This window comes from Ischnura elegans, chromosome 7 (assembly GCF_921293095.1).
Source record: "Ischnura elegans chromosome 7, ioIscEleg1.1, whole genome shotgun sequence".
In the NCBI taxonomy this organism is placed as follows: domain Eukaryota; kingdom Metazoa; phylum Arthropoda; class Insecta; order Odonata; family Coenagrionidae; genus Ischnura; species Ischnura elegans.
Window position 1 is genome coordinate 63,537,965 of NC_060252.1, and position 25,476 is coordinate 63,563,440.

The 25,476-nt window shown below is 37.6% G+C and overlaps 1 protein-coding gene across 1 annotated transcript in view; it reads right to left on the reverse strand.

Moving 5' to 3' along the window:
• LOC124162987 (nose resistant to fluoxetine protein 6-like) overlaps window positions 1–25,476 on the reverse strand; it is a 90,532-nt gene that overhangs the window by 54,972 nt on the left and 10,084 nt on the right. The window contains exons 2-5 of the mRNA XM_046539770.1: window positions 21,779–22,035; window positions 3,598–3,815; window positions 2,125–2,222; window positions 1,006–1,199 (exon numbers count right to left, since the gene is read on the reverse strand). Of these exons, the coding sequence (XP_046395726.1) occupies window positions 1,006–1,199; window positions 2,125–2,222; window positions 3,598–3,815; window positions 21,779–22,035 (767 nt within the window). The remainder of the gene's footprint in view (window positions 1–1,005; window positions 1,200–2,124; window positions 2,223–3,597; window positions 3,816–21,778; window positions 22,036–25,476) is intronic.

The window sequence follows — 25,476 nt, forward strand, 5'->3', positions numbered from 1 at the left end:
TTTCATAGGTAAAATTAAGAGAGATCAAGCGTTAGAAGAGTGAGATATAGCAATAAAGAAGCTGGGAATTCTGGGCTGGTTGCAATTTAGGAGTGAATTAAAACCTTCTAGGAATATCGTACTATATATGCTGACCTTTTAAAGAGAGAAATCTTACCTTATCGTTGCGACGTGATATACATTTGAATTTCAAGAAATTTGTGATGTTGGAGTACTAATTTTTAGAGGTAAAAATTCCAAATTGTAATCATTAGTTGTAATTGTGATTACTCCCATTATGTACGCATCGGGAACTCTTAAGTTGATCAATCCTTCATTTTCTATTTAGTCAGTTTTCATAAATATCTCAGTATTTTGATTGGTAGCTTATTCGCACTTAATAGCACTTGCGCTTGCATGTAAAAATGTTTAATGAAATGGACTATCCGCTTTTTCCAAAGATACCTAGTAGTTGAAGATACATAGTTGTGAAAAGGTGTACTTCATGAAGTCACTCACTAATACTCTGCCTCAAGGAGATTATACCAGTGCACTAACATTCCATTCCTCCGTGTTATTATTTGATGCCGTCCATCTTTCTTAATCTTCCTGATATAATATTACAACCTAGCCCGCGTATCTGGGAAATATTGCTGAGTATTCACACTTTAGGTCAAATCATTCTCAAAAACCTGTTAAATACAACAAAAATTTGAAGCAAACTGAAGTTTCCACAGTTTAGAAAAGAAGTCGTCGAAGAAAAACGACGACTTATGGACATTATTTGGAAAACCTACAATTATCAGAGAAGTTTCAAGAAGGCGTAGGATATAATAGCTAAATTAATTGTGTTAAGAGCATATAGAGGAAGTTGTTTTCATTATTAAAGCAGAAATCCCTGATTAACCATATTTCTTCCCACACCTTTAAGTGGTGAAGGCTATCAAAATATATCTTCGTTGGTTGAATAGCACATTTATTGCATCAGTGTTCATGAGTCGCATCAATTGAGTTATAATTACTCACCCCTTCGACGAACTCTGGGTTGGTGAGTGGTGATCCCAGGTTGAACATGAGGCGGTGGCCCATGATAATCAGGCAAAGTGACATCATCTTCAGCCCATGGATGCACTCCAGCCCGTCGTTTGATTCCTTATAGGACAACAGCTTATCTATGTTAGCTTTAGCTGAGAAGCACATGATCAGCTGGTGTACCAACCCTACCGAGAGAAAATGGATTCAGGTTATGAGGACTAGTGGATGATGTAAACGGGGGAAAAGGAGCTCTTACGACTGAAACATTGAGTAAATAGTTTCTCTCGATAACGATATTTCCGTCTTGCGTATAACAGACGCCAACTCATAGATACTATAAGTAATACCTCCTATGAGCCCTTTTCCCGATAGTTCTTTTCACTTGGTGGTAAATTTGCATTATTTAGTCTCAGCCATGCTACCTCCTCGTGGCTACTTTCCTGACAGGATCCCTTCCCAGTAATAGGTTTTTAAGGGTGCCAAAGTCAATGGTACAGTCCACATACCCGTATTACCAACTTGTTCACCTTCAAGAGTAGTATATAGTTAAAAGGTTTCGAGGTATTCACAGGAATTGCTATGAGAAAAATTCTTTGGACCGGGAATCGAATCACGGACCTATGGCTTTCCGGACCTTTGTGCAGGCCACTACGCTATCTAGGCATATGTACCTAGAATCATGGAACTAAATTTTAGACCCTTGGGATTCATCCAATGTGGCAACTCGAGGAAGAAAGGACTTTCATGAAGCCATAACCTGTTGTGAGGCGTTTTATTGACTTAAATTTAATAATTGCATCATTAATCTGCTCGCATATTGAAATGATATTCTTTATTCCATAAAAGGTTTATCTTTTTACTGTATTTAAAAATTATTTTCACGCTTGATGCTGTGCAGTTTCATTTTTGATAAACTTCAAATATAAAATATTCAAAACAATTTAGAGGTTTCCCTTACATTATTCACAACCAACGGTTTTGTTTTATTTCCCTACATTAAATTTTAATTCGAGTACATGCACATTATGCTACTGTTGTACTGCCAAATTTGTATAATTCAGTTATCACTACTGCATTGGAAACGTAGGGTGAGCTAAAATATATACTTACGAGGAGCTTGAATATTTCTTGGGAGGCCAGTCAGGTACGGGTACACGTCGTAAAACGTGCTGGCAGACACAATCATTACGAAAATGGCAAACACCAACCTAAAACAAAAAATGCATAATCATGTGTCAGCTAAAATATCACCTTGCCTTTGAAATCTTTGTAATACACAAATTCTGTTGCTTAACTTCAAAATGGGAATATATCGGAGAGCTTGTTGTTGAATGAAATTTTTCTTACTGCTGGAGTTCAAGTAATATGTCACGCGAAGGCGCTCGGCCTATTTAGGAAATGATTTTGCGCTTCTATCATTTGTCGTAACTGATTTTATGAAGAATATTTGTCTCATGAAAATGTTTTTATGTCAAAAAAACATTTTGTGTCATCACATGAAAACATATTTATTTCGTAATTCAATATCAAATTTGTGGATTCTATATACTGCGATCGAAGTTTCGTATCCCTCCCCCATCCCAAACCACGTGAGATAGATGCGCCAGGCGGCCCACAGTGGCTAAAATCGAAAATGCCGAGGAATCCCAAAATGATTTTTTAGAATGGAAGTTGAAAATTTGCACAGTGGTTTCCAATAAATCAGTGTATGTTTTTACGCAAACATTTTTTCATAGGTTACCTTTTTATACAAATTAAATAGCCTCTAAGTTGAACAAATTTCGCAAATTATTGCCCGCGTTGAATTTAATCTAAATTTAGCATGTTGAAACTGATTCCGCACCTTTTATAGTTATTCGATAGCAACAAAAATTTACAATTTTATGAAGCGGTTTATTGCTTTTAATTCTCATTAACTTTCAAGACTTAATTGTGGTATTTGTGGCCGATACGATACAAAATGGCGGACCCAGTTTTTCACTCAAATTTTGTGTTTATGTAGGCTTAAAAAAAGGATTATCGAGTTACCTCGCGATATTTACACCATGTATACTACAAAGCCTGTCGAGTGCGACCGCCTGCGATGCCGATATTAAGATCGATATTTCTAACGAGTGGCACGGACCGGAGCCTACTGCTGGCCTCGGGGGATTACGATGGATGTTGTAATTGGAATCTTTTAAAGCAAGTGAATCGCATTAAAGCTATGATATATTAGTGCCACATTTATTTTATATTCCTTATAACCTGATTAAGTTAATATCATACATCGCCGATTAATTGCAAAATGGCGGGGTTTTTGGGTGAGATTTTATTTTTTATTCTTCTATTTGTTATTTGCTACATGAACATAGGAACATAATTAGCCTCTTAATGTTTTCAGGATTCCTTTTTTATTTTTTTATCATAGATAACTGCAAAACAGGAATATCTCTCTCGGCGTCTATTTATGCAGTGTTGAAAGCAAAAAATACTTATTTCACTATTGGTTCTTGAAACCAAGCATGAATGAGGTCAACTTGAACTCTTATAGTACTAATATGCTCTTTGTCCTTGTGTTTGACTGTAATGCTCGTTTCTTACCCAAGTATTATTGCTCCGACTGTGAGTGTCAAGGGTTCGTACACTTGGCACATCTTGTCTTCGACCGTGGCCACGGCGTGGACGTCCAGCTTGGGAGATATGTGGCTGAGGATGTAGTTGAGATGAGTGGCCCAATCGGAGGCGGAGCAAGCGGATGGGATGCAGAATCCCCAGTGGACCTCGTTCCTCGCGTTGCGGGAAGGATCCTGGGCTGCCAACTGCCGGAGGAGGAAAAACAGTGATCATAAAGACAAGTCTGATAGATCCTCGCGGGGGTAGACTGGCAAATGAGTTTCAAACCTAAATCACCCCAATATGCAGCCGTGGTATAGGCTATATAGTAAGGCTTTTGGATGTCGAAATAATATTAATAATTATAATGCATGAAAATTTATCGGTATCGGTAGTTATGATTGTGTAGAAGGAAAGCTTTGCAAATTGATTAGGAGGACCTAAAAATCTCCTTCATGTGTATTAATTCCATAGATGATAAATTAAATTCCATCACTAGTTCTTAATGATAAAATATGTGTCAGGGAGGAAAGTCAGTCAGGAGTATTGGGCAGGAAATTATGATTTTATTTTCTTCTGATTAATACCTTAGCTGCGGTGACTACATTCATCTTCATCAGGTTATAATAAAAACCAAAAACAATTTTTGACAATAGTATCACCGTGTTAGAAAATTGAAGGCAGTAGACGTCTCGGGCACCGACTCGTCTCCCATTCTCAAAGCTACGCGGCGAATCTAAGGGAATTTCATAAATATTAGTATTAAGTATCAAATTATGCATAATGATTTTTATTATTTCACTGAATATAAAAGGACTTTAATTAATTAATTATGGACTCAAATCAATTAATACCAGTAATTAATTTGCGGAAGTATGTATCCCTGAAAAACTGGTTTAGTGTGTGTCATTTTTTAAATAGATCGAGAGTAATATGGAGATAAGTTATAATCACGGACTTAGAATAATCGTTATAATGAATGTGGTGATCTGGAATCACCATGGAATCTGAACAAATTCAACTACATTTGGCGAGATTGGGTCGAGCAGAGTGATGAGCAATCGACTAAAACTTTGTGTAATAGAACTATTTTAACTATTTAACTAATAGAACTATAGAATTTAAATAGAATATCCATAATTCTATTTAAATAGATACTGCACGTGCCTCGATTTTAATACGACCTCCTTATATTTGGTTTTATTTGTGTATTCTCCATTGCATAAAACTGTAGATTGCACTAAACCAGCAAGTTTTTTCTTTATGCATTTTCAGATCGAGATTTTTTCTTTCATTGGAAATTTGGACAGGACATCATGTTACAGAATGATATTTACAGAACCAATTACAAAGCTGACTGGGAAATTCTTAATACTACTTTTATTCTTTTGTTCACTTCTAAATGCAGGTCTCGTTGGCTGAATTTATCTTTTAATCAAATAAAATTGCACTTTTTTAACCAAAAAGAGGTGCTTCTTTCCATGGTCAAGCGCTGAGGACAGCATAAACGTTTTGGGATTCAATTTAATCCTTCTAAATCGATGAGAATGTAGTTCAATCGAGTTCAACTAATTTATTCCCACTCTGGGAAACTACGGCTGAGGAAAAGATAAAGAGATATCTGCGAAGCTTAATGCAAAGAACAATTCCTGATAGAATGGTATTTACTGAACTAATGAGTTCGCTTTCTAATAAAGTTGACTGGGAAGTTCTGAAAATTACTTTTGTGCGTCAGCCTCTCAACTGATTCTTTCTATCGAATTACGTCGAATTCCAGGTCTCATCGACTGCATTTTCGGTTAAATTAAAAATTACTTTTTTAGCGAAGAGGTGCCTCTAGAGCTACACTTTATACCTACCTATAGCTTTCATGTTTTATATCTCTACAATTTCTTTTATTAGGGAGTTCTGACAATGAATATTTTCTTATATTTCTTTGCATGATTTATAATAGTTATGGGATTTGTTTTTAATTCTTCCATGGTTATTTTCCACATAAATTCTTGGTAGATAATTAATAATTTTTGCGAATTTATATTTTTATTTTTGTTTTCTTTGGACATCGGTCTACTTCGGACGGACGGATAGGACGACTTGGTCAAGCACTTAGGACAGCTTAACCGCTATGGGCTTTAATTTAATCCTTAGAAATCGATGAGAATGTAGTTTAACCGAGTTCACCTATTTTATTCTCACTTTGGGAAATTCAAGTGCAGTAAAAGAGAAAGAGAGAGCAGCGAGGTTTGATGCGAAGTACTATGGCTGATAGAATTGTATTTACTGAACCAATGAGTTCTTTTCCTTATAAAGTTGAATGAATTTTTTTAAGTGTTACTTTTTTTTCTTCACCTTGACAACAAGATCTTTTGTTCCTTCTTAATAGAGGTCTCATCAGCTAAATTCACCTTTTAATAAAATTAAATTGCCTTTTTTCGGCGAAGAGGAGTTGTCTCTAAACCGTGGACTTCTAGATTTCGTTTTCTATATTTCCACAATTTCTTTTATTGGGAAGTTTTGATAGTGTGCATGTATTTGTTTCATTTGTAATAATTTGTGTGATTTTATTAATGCTTCCATGGTTATTTGCTTCATAACCGCAAGCGAGACAGTTGACCTGATAATGTTTGCAAAATTACTTTTTATTTCCTTTGAACACCGTTCATCGGCTACTTGATCTGCTATTCGACTTGAGGACAGCTTCGCCTCTTTGGGCGTGAATTTAATCCTTTGGAATCCATTAGAATGTAGTCCAACCGAATGCAACTATTTTATTCTCACTTTGGGAAATTCAGGTGGAGTAAAAGAGGAATAGGGAGAGAGATATATGCGAAGCTTGATGCGAAATTCAGGCGCAAGTGGAGCAATGCGGCGAAATGGAGAGGGCATTTAACTGGATCGTTAGGGTAGTCTATTTGACCCGCGAGCCGCTTTCCAGCCCACTAATGCTAAATGATTGCGCTTTGGAAATTTTAAAGCGATATTCCCTCTGCTTGCAATCCTTTCGGCCGGCCCGCGAGCGAGCGAGCCTCATGGAAACTAGCTTCACGGGTCAACAGATGAATCCCTTACCCCAGGGTCTACCAATCCTTGATCAGTGCATTTTATCCTCGCAGCTCCAGTTGATAAGGCGAAATATCGGAAAATACAGACGAAGCCTAATTCGCCATTGTTCGCCGGCACAAGATATCGGTTGGTGGATTAAAATTTTTCCATTTAACCCGAGTGCTGTGTGTGGTTGATTGAATCCGTTTTTTCACCTAATCAGCGGCTCTAATATAAGCTTTACAGAGAAAGAAGACAATGGTCACTTATTCCACTTGATATTTATTTCGATTTGCTGATATGGAAACTCTAAATTTAGGCCGTACTGGAAATCTTCCCAAACAGGATGTTAGAGAATCTATACCAAAAGCATTGCACAGACCTTGAAATTACAGAATATTCTCATGACGATCACCATGGAAAAATTTAAATAGCCAAGTTTAATGTCCATTGATTACGTATTTAATTGTATTGATTTTAGAGTTATTATGACGTCATATTCGAGATACATAACGTTTTTAAATGACAATAATAACTCAACAGGGTTCATATAAATATACTTTTTTGAGAGCGCGCTATTCCGGCATTCTGAAATAAATCAAATTCGAGAATTTCTTCATGATGTTTTAAATGTTCATATTTGACCTTCGTGCAATTTATATGCTAACTGTAATCATCACAGCGAATCGAAACTACTATAATAGACTCAAAGAGAGAATGGACCATTTGAAAGCGGGTTTAAATATCATAATGGGCGTATCCTGGTGAGTGAGGGATATTTGAGGACATATATAAGCTTTTACGGACAATTTTTTGCATTTAAAAGGAGGTAAATAAAATTTCTGTTTTCTCACTGACAAACAGTGGATATTGTTGATATTTTTTATCGTTTTGAAATCGTTTTCCATTCAAGTAAAAAACTGAACACCATGTATAAAATTAGTGAGGAATTTCATAAGGTTATAGAATGGGGATGGCAGGAAAATCCTCAGCAGTAGGGGAGAGATGGTGGAAATACTAATCTTTGGGATAACTAAGAGATATTGACTGTGATTGGGCTCGTGAACCAAATGTTTTTAATTTCAATCGTGAAAAACGAATAGACCCGAATTTTTCGGTTTTTTGTTCCGACGCCTTCATCCTTAGCTATTCGCGGCGGAAAATCGCCGGTTTCGACCCTTTCGTAGATAAGTTGATGACGTCATGAGCGCATACCGAGTGGTTCCTCACTTTTCAGCTACTCCTCGGCTTTTTACATCGGCCTCGCGTGGTCCGCTGCATTCTCTTCACTCTCTCTTGTGTGTGGATACCTTGGAATGGAATGTCCACTCTGAACGAATAAGGATGCCTTCACGGCTCGGCGTGGCGTTGACGCCGCAGCTCACGAGCCAATCAGATCCCGTCTTCGAGAATTGATAACGTCAGGTCGTCAGCTAGCTGTTTGTCTCTGAAAATCTGTTCGTGTTAGATTATCTCTGCGTGGAGACGGCGATACGCCGGACATTTCGAATTTTTGTTTGTGTATTGGAATCTTAGGTATGCAAATATTCTGAAGTAGCTGAAGTGGGAGCAAATAATGCTATTTATTTCATTATTTACTATTATTCAGAATTTGTAAGCATCGATATTTCAACTTCTCCTAAAAATGAGACAAATGATAACGTTTGATTAGATTACCGTCACGAAGGGACGTAGATTAGCATAATAGATACCGTCATCGGTATCACAAGCAAAATATAGTCTGAGAGCTCATAGCTGGTCACTGCGTTTGTCTAAATACCAATTTATAATATACAGCTGTACCCTCATGATCTGCTCAGTTGAAGCTATTTAGATAACACGACAAAGCTAAGTTGTTTGAACGACGTTGATCAAAAATGAATGTTCCAGATAACTTTTCTATGTTCGTAAAGTGTTTGTAATGTGTTATTTTTCTTGTATTCCGACTGAGGAAATAAAATTCTAAGGCCGTAATAATTCATAGGCAAGTTCCATCACTTTATAAATTAGTAGCGATAATATGTTCGCCAAATTTTCAAATTCCCACCTGCTGGAAATCCTTATGCATAAAATTTATGGTGTTTTCTAATGTGGTTTATTTTCTGATCTTTTGATCTGTTACCAGGTTATATTAATACCCCACAAGCTATCAAAGCATACCAATTATCTATTTCTTGAAGCTGTGGTGGACAAACTAGGCTTTATGCTACTCTGAATAAGGACATTGACAATGGTGATTAGGGACGGGACGAGGCGGTTGACAATGTGTGCCTTGAAAACTCACTTTAACTGTTTTAATACCAATAATAACTGCAAAAACAATGCTTGCGACAATTTTACGATTTCAAATAATCTCTTTAATCCTCTTAATTCCATTGGCTACACTCCTATTCAATACTGGACTTGGGATTTGTGGTGTACCATTCTTCCCTGCTTATCTTCATATCGTTGTTTGGTATATTTGCACATTCTATAGCTTAATTTCCTACTGGTCTCATATGTTAAGAAATACTAGGCGACATACAAAGACATTCAGTATGTGCAATGAAACAAACAAGGCAGCGACCAATTTTTCTGGTATTAACCATTTCGAAATGTAAAAACTTTGAAATTCCACGTAAATTTAATACAATACGACCTAGGTTTCGACTCGCCAGTATTAAATTAATTGAAAAAATAAAGTAATTACATTTCATTGCGTTAAGTCGATTCCATGAATTCATAACAACTTTAATCATTTCCTGTTTGTTTTTAGCCAGTGCTATTTTAAAAATCCAGGAAAGAGGGAAAATGAGGGGTTTTAATGGACAAAATTTTTCGGGCCTGTGTTGTAAAAATCAACGCGCAACTTTGGGGATTGGTTCCTCTTCTCCGTGCATAGCGTTGACTCCCGTCGCGATTTACCCTTACAGAGACGCGTCACATCGTCATAGGTCGTAAAAATTAAGCCCGTTCGGAGATGGATGAGGGAGATAATAGTCGTTCATGTCAGTCGGGGAGTGATTTTAGGGTCTCGCAAAATTTCGGCGCTAACGAACGCAACCTCTCCCACTAATTTTCCCATCCCCTCCACTAGCGCGTCCGAGGCCCGAAAGCGTGGAGTCCAAATTATGGGACAAGTTTCCCGCGATTGCATTTCAAGCACGAGAAATAAATCGATAGTCGATCGCATACGGCTTTGTTCCACGGCCGAATTCCCACGGGCTAATTTCCTCGGCGCGACTAAACAGCGGCGGACACGGGAACAAGGTAAAGCAAACAAATGAGCGACGAACGGCGGAAATAAAAAAAAACAGACGAAAACGACGGAAGAGTTTAACATAGTCAGGATGAGGCAGCAGCGATTTGAATCCTTTCGATTTACTATCGCTCGACACGATTATGTGCTCTCGTAGACTGAAATAAAAAGGGTTGAAAAACCAAGGATTTAGAGGTACACAGTGCCCGAGCGGTAAAGCAGGTTTCACTAACGGTTTGGTAGATGGTACGCAGTAAAACGAATTGGCCGTCACACACGTTTGCTTCATTTTGTAGCGCATTTTTTGTTTCAATTTTTGACGCAGTGCTAAATGGATAAGTTCAGATTTGGATATCTCCCCGCACCGGCTTCAGGCAAAGCCATCGATTTTTCCTTGTGACGTGGAAGCTGATGAAAATGTTCGACGAGCGTTTGGGATTGAAAACGCATGGATCGCATACTTGGGCGGTATTATACCACTCGAAGCCATCCGTCACCGTTGAATTGCCACTTCATTAGCCTTCTAAAATGTATCACGTTAATTAAATCTCATCATTCTTTTCCTCCGAGAGATTGAGGAGTTTTTCACTAACATTTTCGAAATATGCTTATCTAGTTTTCCATTGACTAGTGATTTGAAAAATCAGGCTTTTCATGCTTTATTAGGTGGACATTTTATTGAAAATAACAATATTTATATCGGCACTCATGGAAATCTTGTTCGAAGGCCATTTTCGCAAGCGCAGATACACTAACTTAAAAATAAACTTAACTTTCCTTCGAGTTTATTTGAAAATCGAGGGTAATCTCATATTTGACTCTTTTCGAACCAACTCTGACGGAGGATGCATCATATAGAATCAATCGCCGCACTAAAACAAATGAGCGTCGAATTTAATAGTGCCCATAGAGTTTATATTTATGATTTTACCGTAGTTAGTTAATGCTGGCATGACCGCTAGATGATCTTTTTAGCCCGTCGCCAAAAAAGGCCGTCAGAGGTAGAGATGTGTCTTATTAAAACACATTTTTTTATTCCCAATCCACCGAATACAGCTCATAACGGCCATTTTATATATCGGGGTATTCAACAAATCTAACAATGTACGTACGCAAACAACCATGCCCTGGATAGGAGAAATCTACCCTGGCGGGACTCGAACCCGCGACCTCTTGTTTGGCAGGCGACGACTTTACCCCGTCTCCTTCGAGGCCGGATATTACTCGTAAGTTATCTTATGATATTTTATTATTCGCAAGTTCCTACTGCACAGATCTTTTCTCAAATAGTTCATCTCAGAATCTAACAGAACTTGACTCATTTATATTACTATTTCAATATTTTTACCTCAAACTAAATTCTACCCGTACCGACCGTCCTGCGAATTCGCACGACTTAGGGGATTCATAGCTCCCGGTCTTTTTATTTATGGTTAATGGCTCGCTTAAAGTTGATGCTATACTCTTGAAATTTTAAAGGCAAGCAGAGTAAACCCTGTGTCAGTATTTTTTTCTGCATCTCAAACATAAAAATTTACATCCAGTAGAGTATAGAAGTATGAGCTCCAGAGAGTAGATATATGTAATTCCTTATGATGATTCTAAGGCAATCGAAACTCTTTTTATGAACTGTTAAATAATACTACTGGTAGTAGGATATCTATGTTCACTTATATATACAGCCCGATGTGTGACTGACTGACTCTTGGATACAAATTCCCGACCACTTCTAGAAGAGCTGGAGAGTTGAAATTTGACACGGACCTAGGGAACCAAAAATGATTTGGAGGAAAAATCCGAAAACCACAGCTTTCCTCCTGGAACTCCCTTAAAAGAATGGCGGACCCACAAAATTAGACGGCGAAGCCGGATCTGGGAAGCGCCGCGAGTCTTTGATTACTTAATTCGAGATGCTGTTCCACGATATCTCTTCGTAAAAGTTGACTTTAGACATGGCTAAGACTCGAAAGCTGTAGGTATCCATGATATTTTTTATTAGTAAGTTCCTTCGGTACAGAAATGCGGATAGGTAGGTTCCCCCTCTTATGCTAAGAGTCTTCACTCAAATACCTCTCTCTCTATATATATCTCCACACAGCCTTGCCTTTCTGCATTCCGTCGCTCTCACGGGTTGATTAAATACACCGCAGATTTCGGAGATTTGCAGAAATGTGCGGCAATTACTCTCTCCTCATCCGCCAAAACCCACTTCTCCCTAACACCTTCCTCTCGACTCGGATCACTACGTGGAATTTTGGCGCCGTGTTTGTACTGGTTAACGTTCCTGAGAAATTACAGAGCAACTCAGGAGAGGGAACACGTCCGCCCCGCTGGAAGCAAACAAAGTGGAATTCGCTACGGGATGAAAAATAGGTGGTTCATTGTTTGCGGCGGACGGATACGTGGATCATGTGAAAGAAATGGACTCCCAACCCTCCTGTGTTGAACTTGTCGGGAGGCGGGAAACCTGAGTTTAACTTCTAATGGCAGCGGATAAATCAAGCCCTTTTCGGCGAAGATATGCCTCACTTTTTTGCCATGTAGATAACCCTGTCAAGAGATAGACTTACAGAGGGAAAATTGTGTCCACAAAGTTGTTTGGTTATCTTAGGCTTACAGTAAGGTAGAAATGAGAAGAATGAACGTATGAAACCTTTTCAGGCTTGACGTGGTGAAAATGAGATATATCTATGATACAATATTAACACCTAAATAACAAAATATAAAGGTCGCACCTGGAAAATGATAAAAAGTGTCGAAACCATGGTCGGTAATGGAGTTATACATTAAAGTATGGAAATTACCATTTCTAATTCATATTTTATCATGGAGAAGAAAGAATCTTCCAAAAAATCTGCATTTTCTACAAAGGAAATTTTGTCCCAAGAAGAATTCAATGTGCTTGGCTTAAGGTTTTTAGGGAATGTGGATACGAAGATAATTGAAATTAGCTTTAAATGTACGCAATCGAAAATAGAGAAGTTATTGTCTTAAGAGACGGGTTAGGTTTCGATAAATGATTTTCATCCTGGAAAATTGAGTTTAGCGTTTTTTCCTACAACGAGCTTCAGTAAAAAGGTTAGGAGCTCACTGCATGGTAAGCAATGCGGTCTATCACTCACAATCCAACCCGATATGCCAATTCATTTAAATAATTGGAACATGGAATTCTTTAAATATTCGAATTTGTCTATGAAAAGGCTACGAATAAAAAAACAACCATTTCCATTCACGTATTCTCTCATTACATTAAACTGAGAAAACGCGAAAATAGCCGCCCAATTTTTATGAGTTGGTGACGTTAATGCAGCTCTGGCTCATTTACTCATTCAGGTAGAACCTTCCCCTGAGAAAAGGAATCGCTCACCAGAGTGTAAATAACCAGGCCCATGCGCCGAGGAGTAGCGGCGACCATCTAGCGATGATTTCGTGGCGTCATCAAGTTATCTCCGAGGATGTGAAGGCCGCCGATTTTTCGTCGCAAATAGCTCGATAAGTAAACAACGACTCGCAAAACGGCAAACACAAATCAAGCAAACAACATTCGACAAATCGTACAATGGAAAATAAGAGCCTCTTTATTATTCAAACTCTATCTAAGTCGGCAATTAAATAAAATTTACTAGCAAGCCCATTAATATTTTATTTAATATCCATTCAGGGTAGGGGAGCTACTTTTTTCCTTACCTCCTATTTTTTGCAAAATTCTGGACATCGGTGACTTCATGGACTTACTGCGCGACGCCGCGGCAACATACTCATCGTGACATTGGCATTCCTAACGTAAGTGTTACAGTGCTACGATGTAGCTATCCGCTACTATTGTACGTACACAATTACACAAAATTAATTGAACAGAGTGACAACCACGGTGTGACTTAGTATTGTTTGTTAAGTTGGCACCAAATTCCTCGGCAATACATTTCCCCTAGGATTCAAATCCCGATAGCAATCTCTCACCCAGAGCAATCGAAGACAAAGTTCCATTACACCTAAGTGTTTGAATTCTCCGCATTGATGTTTCCCTTGCACTCAATCAAGGGGGAGATGACGGAATCTCATCTGCGATTGGCTGAGAGTTATTGAACGGATGATTTCCTATGGGATACGGAGAAATCAATGCAATTTTTTAAGGATACATATAGTCTTTCATTTCCCCTAGAGAGGATTTTATGTTATACCAAGTCAGCAAGAGACCCAGAACTTTCGCTGCTCGGACGAGAATGAAAATCCTAGATACAAAATCAGAATTTCTAGGGTAAGGTTTTGTGTAAAAAATGTAAAAAGTAGGTACTATTATCTGGTCAATAATTTCAAAATAGAACTAGTGCGTGTAATGTGTAACGATTACTTTGTGTGATCACGGACTTCTTTAATTCTTACTATCCAATTCTGGATAAAGGAAAGGTAGTATTCATCGAGTCGTGAAGTTTACATTGTATGAAGACAAGTCTTCAGGTATATCACATGGATTGTTCATTTGAAATTCACCAATCGCCAAAATTTTGTATATATTGATTTGTAACGATTATTTAATGCCCAATTTACATTCCTAAATCTTACGAACAATGAGATTTTACAATTATTTCCTGCAACTTCAGGGTTTACTTGGAAAATAATTTCCACGTATAAAAAGGTAACAAACCTGGGGTTTATTTAACCTTGGATCACAATTTCGGGTACCGCCTGAGTGGGGTTTATCTCTCAGGTTATGCTCAGGCTATGGTTGTTGTTATGAAGTTTTATTAGTAGAGATCCTGGAAAACCTTAACACAGGCTACGTCTTTAAGTATCCTAGAGAATGTGGCCTTGAAAATTCGTCTGAGAAGCAAAACATCGATGCAATAGTAATTTCAGGCTACTCTTATTGAAAGCTACTTGAATTGAGCCTTTTATTTCTTACCCTTGTTTTTACTTTTTCCGGCAATATTATACAGTATAGTTATATTGTATAGTTAGTAGCTCGTTCTAGGGAAGTATTTTATGTTCTAACATAAATAAAAATGGTGTAGGAAACAATCACTAAGTGTAAATGCTAACCATAACTCTGAAAATCCCTTGCACTTAGAAAATAAGTAATTGTTTACCCGCAATTCGTTTTTATTTATTTTAATTTGGTATTTTTTATTTTACCAAGTTAGAGATATCTCCCCCTTACTTGGGATACCTTTACTTTCTTATGTCTATACCATGTTAAAACTAAAATTCTCTTGCATGGGACACTGCAGTAAATTTTTTATTTACATTCAACAGTGACAAAACTTGCCTGCAAAAAAAACACATGAACTGCAGAAAAATCTGATAAATCAACAATACTCTTTGATGACAGTCTGATTTTGCAACAATAGATACCACCCTTAGCTTTCACACTGTTTACATCATGGTAACCAACCTGAAAAAGTGAAGTCCCCTTTGTCCAAGTTGGATCCCTGTTCCAAATATGGACTACGGACTGTGATAATAATTGATGACCAAGTCGTTGACGTAATAGCGAATCTCTAATTCATTCAAAATATCATCATTTAGGAACGGGTTGCTTCATTGAAGAGATAAGAAAAGCGTGCAGCCAGCAATATAATTTTCTTCACGAGATGTACGGCGAGGGAACTGCGGCTTAGCTTCCTATCCGGCAGGCGTTCTGCCTTGTACTTAGTGCTCTCCTTAGCCTCCCCTGATTACTGTATATAGGCGATGCTTAACTCCCTGCGGGATTGAAATCCCCTCTCCCCAAATAACCTAGATACTGCGTCAGTGGATAGCTCGTGCAAGGGATGAGAACTGCACGGAACTGCGTTTAGCATTATTTGATAACATGGCGAGGCTGGGATTAGGGTTTTTAACGGGAATCCTGGATGGTTTGGGGCCCTAACCCGGAAAATGGAGGAGTAATAATCTTTTAAAAATTTAATTTTAAATCGAATTTTAAGAAGGTACGAAGAAAGTGCTCACTATGGATGAGATCCGCTTTGAAAAACAATTTTATTTGCCGTGAATCAGGGCTCGTTGGCTAATTTTCTCTTTTTTCCAATTGTGATGGAGTTAAAAGTATATTCATAAAGAGAACCGAGTTTTCCGTTTTTCAATCAATTTCTTGCTTTTCTATCTATTCGTGTCGAAAAATCTACAGCCTTGTCGCCCTTTCGAAAATAAGTTGATGACGTCACGAATTCCCGACCGCGAGCTACCAAGTATATACTACCCCTCGAATTCACGTATACTGGTGTCGCGTGCCTCGTTGCTTTGCAATGTAACTTTCTGGAATGCAAATACTTACCTAAATGAGAAGAATTTCAGGAACATTCTTAATGAATTACGCGTTCGGAGCTCAGTGAATGACCTCGTGGTTGTATTACTATGGTACCGCTTACATTACTTTCCTTGGAACTACTTGCGAATTACTTAGGATTTTCCGCTAACGAAGCGTTCGCGCTTCCGGCTCACGTTGTGGCAGATAGGATGAGGTTGTGCTTACTCTACTATTCTTTTCTCCTATCGGAAGAATAATTCAAAGTGACACTAATTCAACGCAGGATATTTGAATCTGGATGAGTTGAATGATCAAATGACTCCGTACCCATTCGCGAGAGTTGGTTCACCACACGCAAATTTATAACTCACCGTGATTGAATTAGGGGCCTTGGTTGCCTCTTTGGTGGAGCACTTGTCTGTTGAGCGAGGGGTCCCGAGTTCAAAGCTCCCCACATCCCCTCAGAAAAGTACTCCAAGTTCGAGGCGGCCTAGGGAATGCCTCCCCTACTCTAAATGCACTTTTATGAACTCGTCCGACCACACCTTGAATATGCAGCGAGCATATGGGATTCGGCGCAGAAATACCTAATAATGTGTAATAAATAATCTATCTGACCTTTCACAAAACTGCTTGTAATTGTAAAGATGTTGTCCGCGGAGCAATAATTATTTGAAATTCTAAACCGGTATTCTCTTCTGGAGTTTAGTAAATATGCATTCATTTACGTAGAGCCAAAAGCGAAAGTAGTCTCCTCTCATAGTTTTTCTCTTTCCCCTCCCTTATGTTCGTCTATACCTTAGGACGGTGAAATTATTATCGTTTCGTTTCATTGGATCAGTTCCTCTGAAGAAAAATATTATTTTGTTCAAGGGAATTAATTTAGCTATCAGCATTTTTATTTATAGTATGAAATGATAAGCAAATAAATTTCCATTGAGGGCCAGTTTGTTGGCACAACCAAATTAATAAAGGTGTCTGATATGTCTGGGAGATATTTAGTTTGAAAACTCAATGAGACCAAATTTTTTTTATTATTTTTCCTCTGTCCACCCACGCTCGATGCAAGCAAAGGTCAAAAGAGGTAACCTGCCTCATGTTCCCTTTTTGCAGATTCAAAAATTCAGGCTCTCACGTTCGTTTTTTTCCCAGACTCCCTCTCGTTTTCAAATACTGTCGATTTTTTATTCGAATCGTTGGTGGTATAGAAATTCTTAGGCTGAGGCTGTTTTTGAACTTTCTGAACATTTTTGTTTTCTCTGTGGAAGTAAACAGAATAGTTAAAAAGGGTAGTAGGATATGAAGTATATATACTTTACACTTTTCCACGTAAAACTTTTTTCAAAGTAGTCAACGTTTTTCACTGCACTACAGCATCATCAGCACTCTGAGCGGGGCAGTGAAACGTCTTTACTTCTTCAAAATAACGTTTAATGTGGAAAAGTGCAATATATCATTACTTCATATTCAACCATGGTTTTCCACAATGCCTCAGCCTCCACCATTCATTTCATTATTTATTTTTTAATTATTTATTTCCATTGCCCATTAACAGCACATTTACGTGCCTTTACAATAGAGAATTAACAATTAACAACGAAGGACATTCACAGACGCCCATGCCCTGGATAAGGGTAATTTACCCAGGCGGGACTCGAAGCCACGACCTTCGGTTTGGCAGACGAGGACTTTACCCCGCCGCCAGCAAGGCCGAGGAAATATTAAGAAGCATAAGTATTAAGTAGTATAATATTATGTTCTATTTCCATTATTTCGACCCAACCCATTACATATGTTAGCATGCCCAAGAATTGATTTGTAGAAAGTAAAATACTCAAAAGGACGTATAAAAAACGATTATCGGCCATTTTATTTATACGGCCAATAATAATTTCCTTTCTACAGTTCCGAGGCCGTAGAAGCTCAACCCCCATTTTTGCATTAAGAATTTATTCGTTAATCCTGTCATAGTTTAGTGTCCTCCAATCGGAAAGGCCGTTTGGTTTGAGCCCCAGTAGTTGAGTACGGCTGTTGACGAATACACATTTAGTTTTTACCCTTCATCTATTTTCCAATGTAATTATCTGTGTGCGTGCCTACCCACAATCTTCTTGCTATAGGGATAATGAAGGGTTTGCTGGCTGAACATTCTGTAACAGTTTTCATCGGCCTATTTTCGCGAAGATGGTGTCCGGGGATAATTAACGAATGTCCTATAATGAATTATTTCCGTCCTTTTGATACCATGTAACACAAAACACTTAGTTATCTTGTCTTATAGAACGTATCGTGCGCGGGTTTGATTAAGAGCACCTATCATTGCCACTCCATTGGCATTTTTTCGTGGCGCATTACGGGAATCGAAGCATCGTGATAATGTCAGAGTATGCGCAGCAGACATTTATCAGTATTTCCATGCATTATAAATATCAATAATCCACCTCAGTAATTTCTAGGATTTCACATTTTTCTTTGATATGGAAGGAAATGTTGGCAGTAGTTACTCTAGATTTTTTTTAAATATAATAATAATATTTATTGCAGAGATTAGAAATTTTACAAAAACTTATAACATTAATCAAAGATGAAATGTCATTTACAAGAAAATACAATGTGAAAAAAAAAGTCTAGGTCCCGCGAAGCCTTTCAAGGCTTGTCAGCAGGTGCCTATTAGTTTTTTTTTATTCGTGGTCGTACATTGTCTTTTAAAATTGTGTATCTCATAATGTTTCCACTATTACCAAAAACATATTATAAAATTATTGCTAATGTGATAATACATTTATTTTCTTTTTTGCTTAAAGTTATAACCTTTTCTGCTACCATTTCTAATCTCTGCCATTAAATTTCTTATATTATAAAAAAGTCTATTGTTAAAAAATTTTATGACATTATATATGATACCATGTTAATTTCAAGATGGTAGCGTAAGTTGCTTAAAGCAAAGCTTTTCAGTAAAGCTTTGTAGAATTTGATGCATAAATTTAAATAAAATACAAAATTAATTGTTGAGTTCAGTTCATGTGTTACCTCAAGAGTAAATCTTTGTTTACAGGATGAAGTTGATTGCTATAGCTCAACTCGTGCGCGTTTGGACGGTGAATTCGAAGGGACTGTGATGGAGGACGTTATCGATCTTGATTCGATCCATTTGCGAAGTTGACGCTGTTATACTTTGAACTCAGAAGGAGGCTATGGATTTACTGCGAACGACAAATGTTGATTTCAGTGTGCAGGTGAATAACATGATTACAGATTGCTTTTTTTACATTTATTTCTTTGGAGAGATCAATGCTAAATGTGATTTGCTCATAAATAAGAGGAAATGAAGATATTTCTCTTTGACAACCGGCATTTCTCCTTAGTTCAACCGACTCAGGCGTGATGTAGTAAAAGTTCGACTCATTAAAGTAAAAGGTAGTTGCAATTTTCCGCAATTAATTAATGCGTACGACGCGTTTCGGCTTCAAGGTGTTGCACCAGATGACGGCTTTGTGAGCCGATACCATTCTTACAAATTCAATAATTGCGGAAGAGTGCTACAGCCTTTTATTTAAAGGTGCCATTTCTCTTGTTTTTCCGGCCCTGCCTTCACAAAGGCATATTGGCACTCTTGGGACTCTTCTGCGTTGGTAATAGTAGCGAGATGTCGCCCTTGAACCACTTCTCCAGCAGCCAACTTCGACGTGTGAACCAGGCTAAATTAAAGATCAAAAAAGACGAAATTCTACTCGTTGGCGGGAGGAATGATGCGCCCAATTTAGCTTCTGTAGTGTGGGGAGATCCTTGTAAAATTTTAGCCGACGTAAAAATCATCGATGAAACGCTGGAGAGATAGAAAGAACATCAAAGCATACACATGCAGGACTCTTCACATAATGGAAGGACTTCTTTCCTTCCGTTTCTATATTTTGAAGGGCTATGAGATATTTTTTTTCTCGGGAAAGCGAATTTCAGAATTTTTCCATTCCGGACAGCGCTTGTTTGAGAGGCGTTTAGTATCAGCTTTAATTGTCAAAGTGTAGCGAAAACAGGATGAAAAGTTTACTCTCGTCATCACGATTCTGCACAACCATAGAATCATCTCTCCGATTTTGCTGTTTGCATTCCCGATTACCATAAATCTTTTGCAGTCTTTTTTCGGCGGTAAAAAATGAAAGCTTACCCTAACTAGTGCTAATTAAGTTCTGCGTGTTTGAATCCGTTTGGAAAAATCACATTCTCTGTGAATATATCAGAGGTAATATAATATCGTACTAACCTTAGATTTTTGTAAATTATTCTGGACTCTTTGTATCCACCCCTGCTTTTCGCCCTTTAAATGATGGTGTGCTATTGGTTCATGTTTAAAAAGGCGATTCAAATAATATATATTATTCTGCCATCAATTCGGTACATTCATGGTTATACTAACACAACACGCACTAATACATCTAACTGGTGATACATTTATTGCGTTAAATAAGAATCACAATTAAAAAGTGAACATTTAGAAACTCCTGGGTGTACAAAATTACTTCATTTTAAGATAAATCCCATTTACTAAGTCTTTCACTGATAAAGTATGTTCAAACTTATGTCCCTATGTATTTCTTGGAACAAAAATACTTTTTTGAATTGGTTTTAATAATATGCATCTGTGGAATTTTCGCTCCTTTTAAGGAGTATTATTTAATTAAACGTTGCCGAAAGTAAGATGTCTTCCTTCCTCTTAAAGACAAATATTCGATAATTTTCCTCATTCATGCGTTCATCGGCCCCTTCTCGTAGAACCACCTTGTAGCTGTGCCGTTAGTGGCTCCCACCGACTGCAGAGAAGAAAATACGCCAAAATTGTATCGGCGGTTAAAAAAACTCAAATACTGCGCAACTTGTGTATTTTGCGTACGAAGAATAATTTCCGCCTACAATGTCATTCGCTGCAAGTCTCACAGCGCAGTTGAACAATTGGGCTGTTGTGAAATTTGCATCTGCGCGAATGTCTCGAATGTTTTCCTCCTGATCGTGGTCGCCAACGCCAGCCTCGGAATGTTTCAGTGATTCCACCCCTTGTAACGAGCTTTCTTTCTCCATTACCATGTTACTTCGTGCATTCGTGTGAGCACCGCGACTCAAAGCAAATATTAGCTCAGAATACTGTGGAGTTAAAATGACGATAAATTCAAGCATGAACTTATGGTACTGCTGTACGAACCATTTATTTTTAGATCGAATCTAATACAAATTATTAAACTTTTCAAACGAAACTCTACTAAAGCATTTTCGATGCATATATGCCTAGTCACAGAAACATTAATTAAACTAACATACTCGATCCTTTGAATAAATGAGCTAGATGTAAATCTGGACTTCCTAGGACTATAAATTAAGTCCATGATTGATTAATTTGAATAAGCCTTTGCCCACATTTACCCGTGACATTTATTATTTGTATTATGATGAGGTTATCATTGCATGTGAAACATATTCTTTTCTTAAGCGGTCTTGTTTGTGCCATCATTAACAGAAATCTGGGAAGGATTTATGTGGTAAATAAATCGTTGAAAGAAGCTGTGTCTTAATGCATGCTAAGAAAAATAAAGATTTCAGACATCGCAGGCGTAAGGATTCCCCATGCGAATTCGCATTTTCGCCCCACTCACCTCGATCTTTGCCCATGAAGAAGTGTTGGCATGCATCAGGTGCTCTTGGTTCCTGAGGTCGATTTTGGACCTTGGTGCTCCCTTGACCACCTGATCGAAGGTGATGGTGCTCAGGCAGTACTGGCCGCGCATGTGCGTGCCCTCCTCAGCTACGTTGCCCACCTCCACGTCAACCTCGATGCATTCGTCAAAGTTTCCCATGTCAGCCGTAGATCCGTACAGGATACCGAAGGGAAACTTAGTGGTCGCGTCGAACACTGGAAATGGGAACACAGACCGAATAAAAATAATGCCAACTTATTACGGAGAGATATCGTGGAACAACATATCGAATGATAAACCAATTTATCTAACTATTGGGTCGTACGATATATTTTTTTATCATTTGGATGAAAATAAGTAAACACTACGACAAATACGACTTTTAAAAATACAACTAAACAGCATCGTGAAATCTTTTTGATATCACTTTACATTTATTTTTATCACGTTTTAATCAAAGAGATATCACCGTGTATTTTCGTCCTTTTCGGGAAATGCTGCGTCGAAGCCATAGTAATATGCAAATAATAAATTAAACAGGCGAAGCCACTAAAGTAACCAAATGCTAAATAATTTTAATTGGAAAGAAGGTTGCAACTTGATCCAAGTATAAAAAGAGTTCTTGAACTCAATGCTCAATGGTCAACGTCTTCCGGTCAAAATTCAAATCGGCACTACAATGGAGCAACGGGATTTTTTTTCATCTACTCAAGAGTTAGACGCGCATCAGTCACTCAGCAACAGTTACACAGCATTACTCATTCTCTTGACATTGCTACCAGTAGGAGGAGCGAAAATGACTCGGACGCAGCAAATTAACCATTTTCATGAGATTCTAAGCCCAGAGGATGGAATGATAATGACTTTAAAATGTTGGTGAAAAATACAATTTCATTAGATTTACGATATCGCCTCGATGGAACCAACCCAGGTTAATTAAGGTTGATGTGGCAAATAGCTTTTAATTCCAGTAAAATAAAAATATTTTGGAACTTCTGCTGCCCAATGAATGTTTTTTTTTATCGCGTATTAAAACATGGTCTTTTATGTAGTTCATCCATTTTTTTTACTTCTTCGTAAGAGGAATGCAGCCTATAACAAGCTACATCAATGGGGTACGATTGCCCAAAGTCAAAAATTAGCTGTAACGCTGCCCATGGATCATAAACTCTTAATTCAATATAGTATTTTTTGTGGGATCTTATTTTCAATCTGATTCCGATGAGCTAGATTTTAATTAATTCTAATTTTAATTATGGTTACTTAACTGAAAATTAATTTATAGTCTATTTGGTGCCTATTTCCATTTCTAATAATATTTCGCCATCGGCCGATGAATTCACATCTGAAGTGAATGTATTCGGTTGTAATTACTATGATAAATAATTTCATGGATTCAATTGCTTTCATACATTCGTAAGAGAATTAATATCTTCAGTTCCCGCATTTATATTACGTTCGGTAAGCATCGGGAAGAAGCAAGAAGTTCGTTCAGCAGCAGTTAAGAAAACAGCGGGAGAAAAACCATAAAATCGTTATAAAATTTACATAACCTCCTTTTTACTGTATTCACGTAGAAATGAGTGATAGTTTCGGTACATTCTTTACACAGCCTCACAAGCCTTAGAAATGGACCATCATAGTCAATGACTATGTTCGTTGGTGCATTTTCCATCACCTACCCTATTATTTCATGTCCTTGTCAGTTTTTGGGAAAATATTATACCAAAAAATTCCTAACGCATCATTCATTACAACAGATATAAAATTAAACAAATACCAATTATACAACGTGGTAAATTTCATAGCTTGTAGGTTCGAAGATTTTCGTGGTGTTGATCAGATGATCTCTGCATTCTCTTCGGGTTTCGGTGAATGCAGAGATCAATTTCATAGCTTGTTGAAAAGTATGTTTCTCAATAATTTGCCGTTTTAAAATTGGGCTGAAAATATTTTTTTTATTTTCAAAACCGCGCATCTAATGAAACCTCTCTACATTTAACTGGATCAGCAGCTAAGATATGATTTAAAATATCCTATACATTCATTTATGCTCCATATATTCCGCTCAGAAATCTAAAATATCTTGAATGAGACCAATATCACCGCTTTATTCTGTTGGTGGTAGGTACCTGTCTGATACATAAATTTGCTGAACCTTCTGACTCGCAGTCTAATGGTGCGTAAAATCTTTTGAGTTTTCGAGCGGAAATGAAATTCTTTGGCTGCAGTGGAAGCTTTGAAGTCGACGAGAGGTTTCCTCAAGTAGTGAAGGTGACTACATCAAAGAACACCTTCGCGAACGAGGAATCAAGAAGGCCGGTACGTATCGTTTTCATAGAAAGAGGATGAGTTTGCGCGGTTGTATACTTATGGATGGAGAACATAGAAAGAAAAGAGATCACATTTGAATGCAAGGAAGAAAGGAGGGAGTACATTTAGATCCTTAACCTAGAAAACGATTTTCCATCCAGGCTCACCCATGGAATTGCGTCTCCCCCGATTAAGATAAAAGTAACATGATCAATCATTTTTTCGCTATTTCTTGCATTCATATTATCTTAAGTAAATTCATTATTTTCCCTTTAAGTTCGCAAAAAATTCCAAAAAAAGATACTAATACCTGATAGCATTGTAATTAAAAGCAAATACTGTAATAATCCCGTGCAAAGGTTGCCCAATATTTATATTTATCTTTGGTGCTGATTTTAGGGTGTGATTAGGTATTTAGGCCTCAAAATAATGGTTTTCATTATCAATACCAAAAATCAAGTTGGAGGTTGGGAGGGAGAAAGAGTCCCCAACAGGTGAAAGTTGATGGCGTGGCTCCAAAAAAGAACCAAAATATATATTTTTTAGAAGTTTGGTAAAGCGCACCTATGACTAGAAAGACGGTGAATACTAATGAGGCTTGCTTATAGACTGAAAGCGTAAGAGAAACCATACTCTTTGAATTTCAATCTTTGTAATGAAACACGGTATCAATTTTAGCGTAGCCACTGGGGAGGGAATCTTTGGTAGAACCAAATAAAGATAATATGAGCCTGAATTTTCTTTTTTCAATTAAATTATTATTTACGAAGTCAGAGGAAATCTCAAAAAACAGTTACCCTAACGATTCTCTCCGAATCTGGACAAATATACAATGATCGTCTAAAATTTGACGATTTTCTCGTGAATAACATATTTTAAATTTTCACGGGCTCGCTGCGGTGTGAGAAAGGAGCTGGATATAAGTCGATGATTCTTAGCCCGAAACTTCGACATCTTTCAATTTTCCCACCCGATAACAAGCCCGAGAAAATGTAAAAATAATTGCGGGTTCCATTAAAGCCGTGGTGAATGCCAATGCAAAATTTTGCGATAATATGAATGTAGGTAAGTGTGAAGCGTATTCATGTAAGACGATAGCTAGCCAAATTCTCCACAGTTTGCATTCTCTATCCTGCAAATACATCATTAAGATCAGCAATGGGAAACATGTTGTCATATGGGGCGACAAGGAAAGTTTTAACTAATTGGTAGTGCTGCAGTGAATATTTGTATTTAAAAACCGCTTACAATTTTTACTCTGTAAAATTTCCTACGAATTCTATAAAATGAACTCCATTATGGTTTTATGTGCTTTTTTATAAGACCAATACGTAGAAAATGAG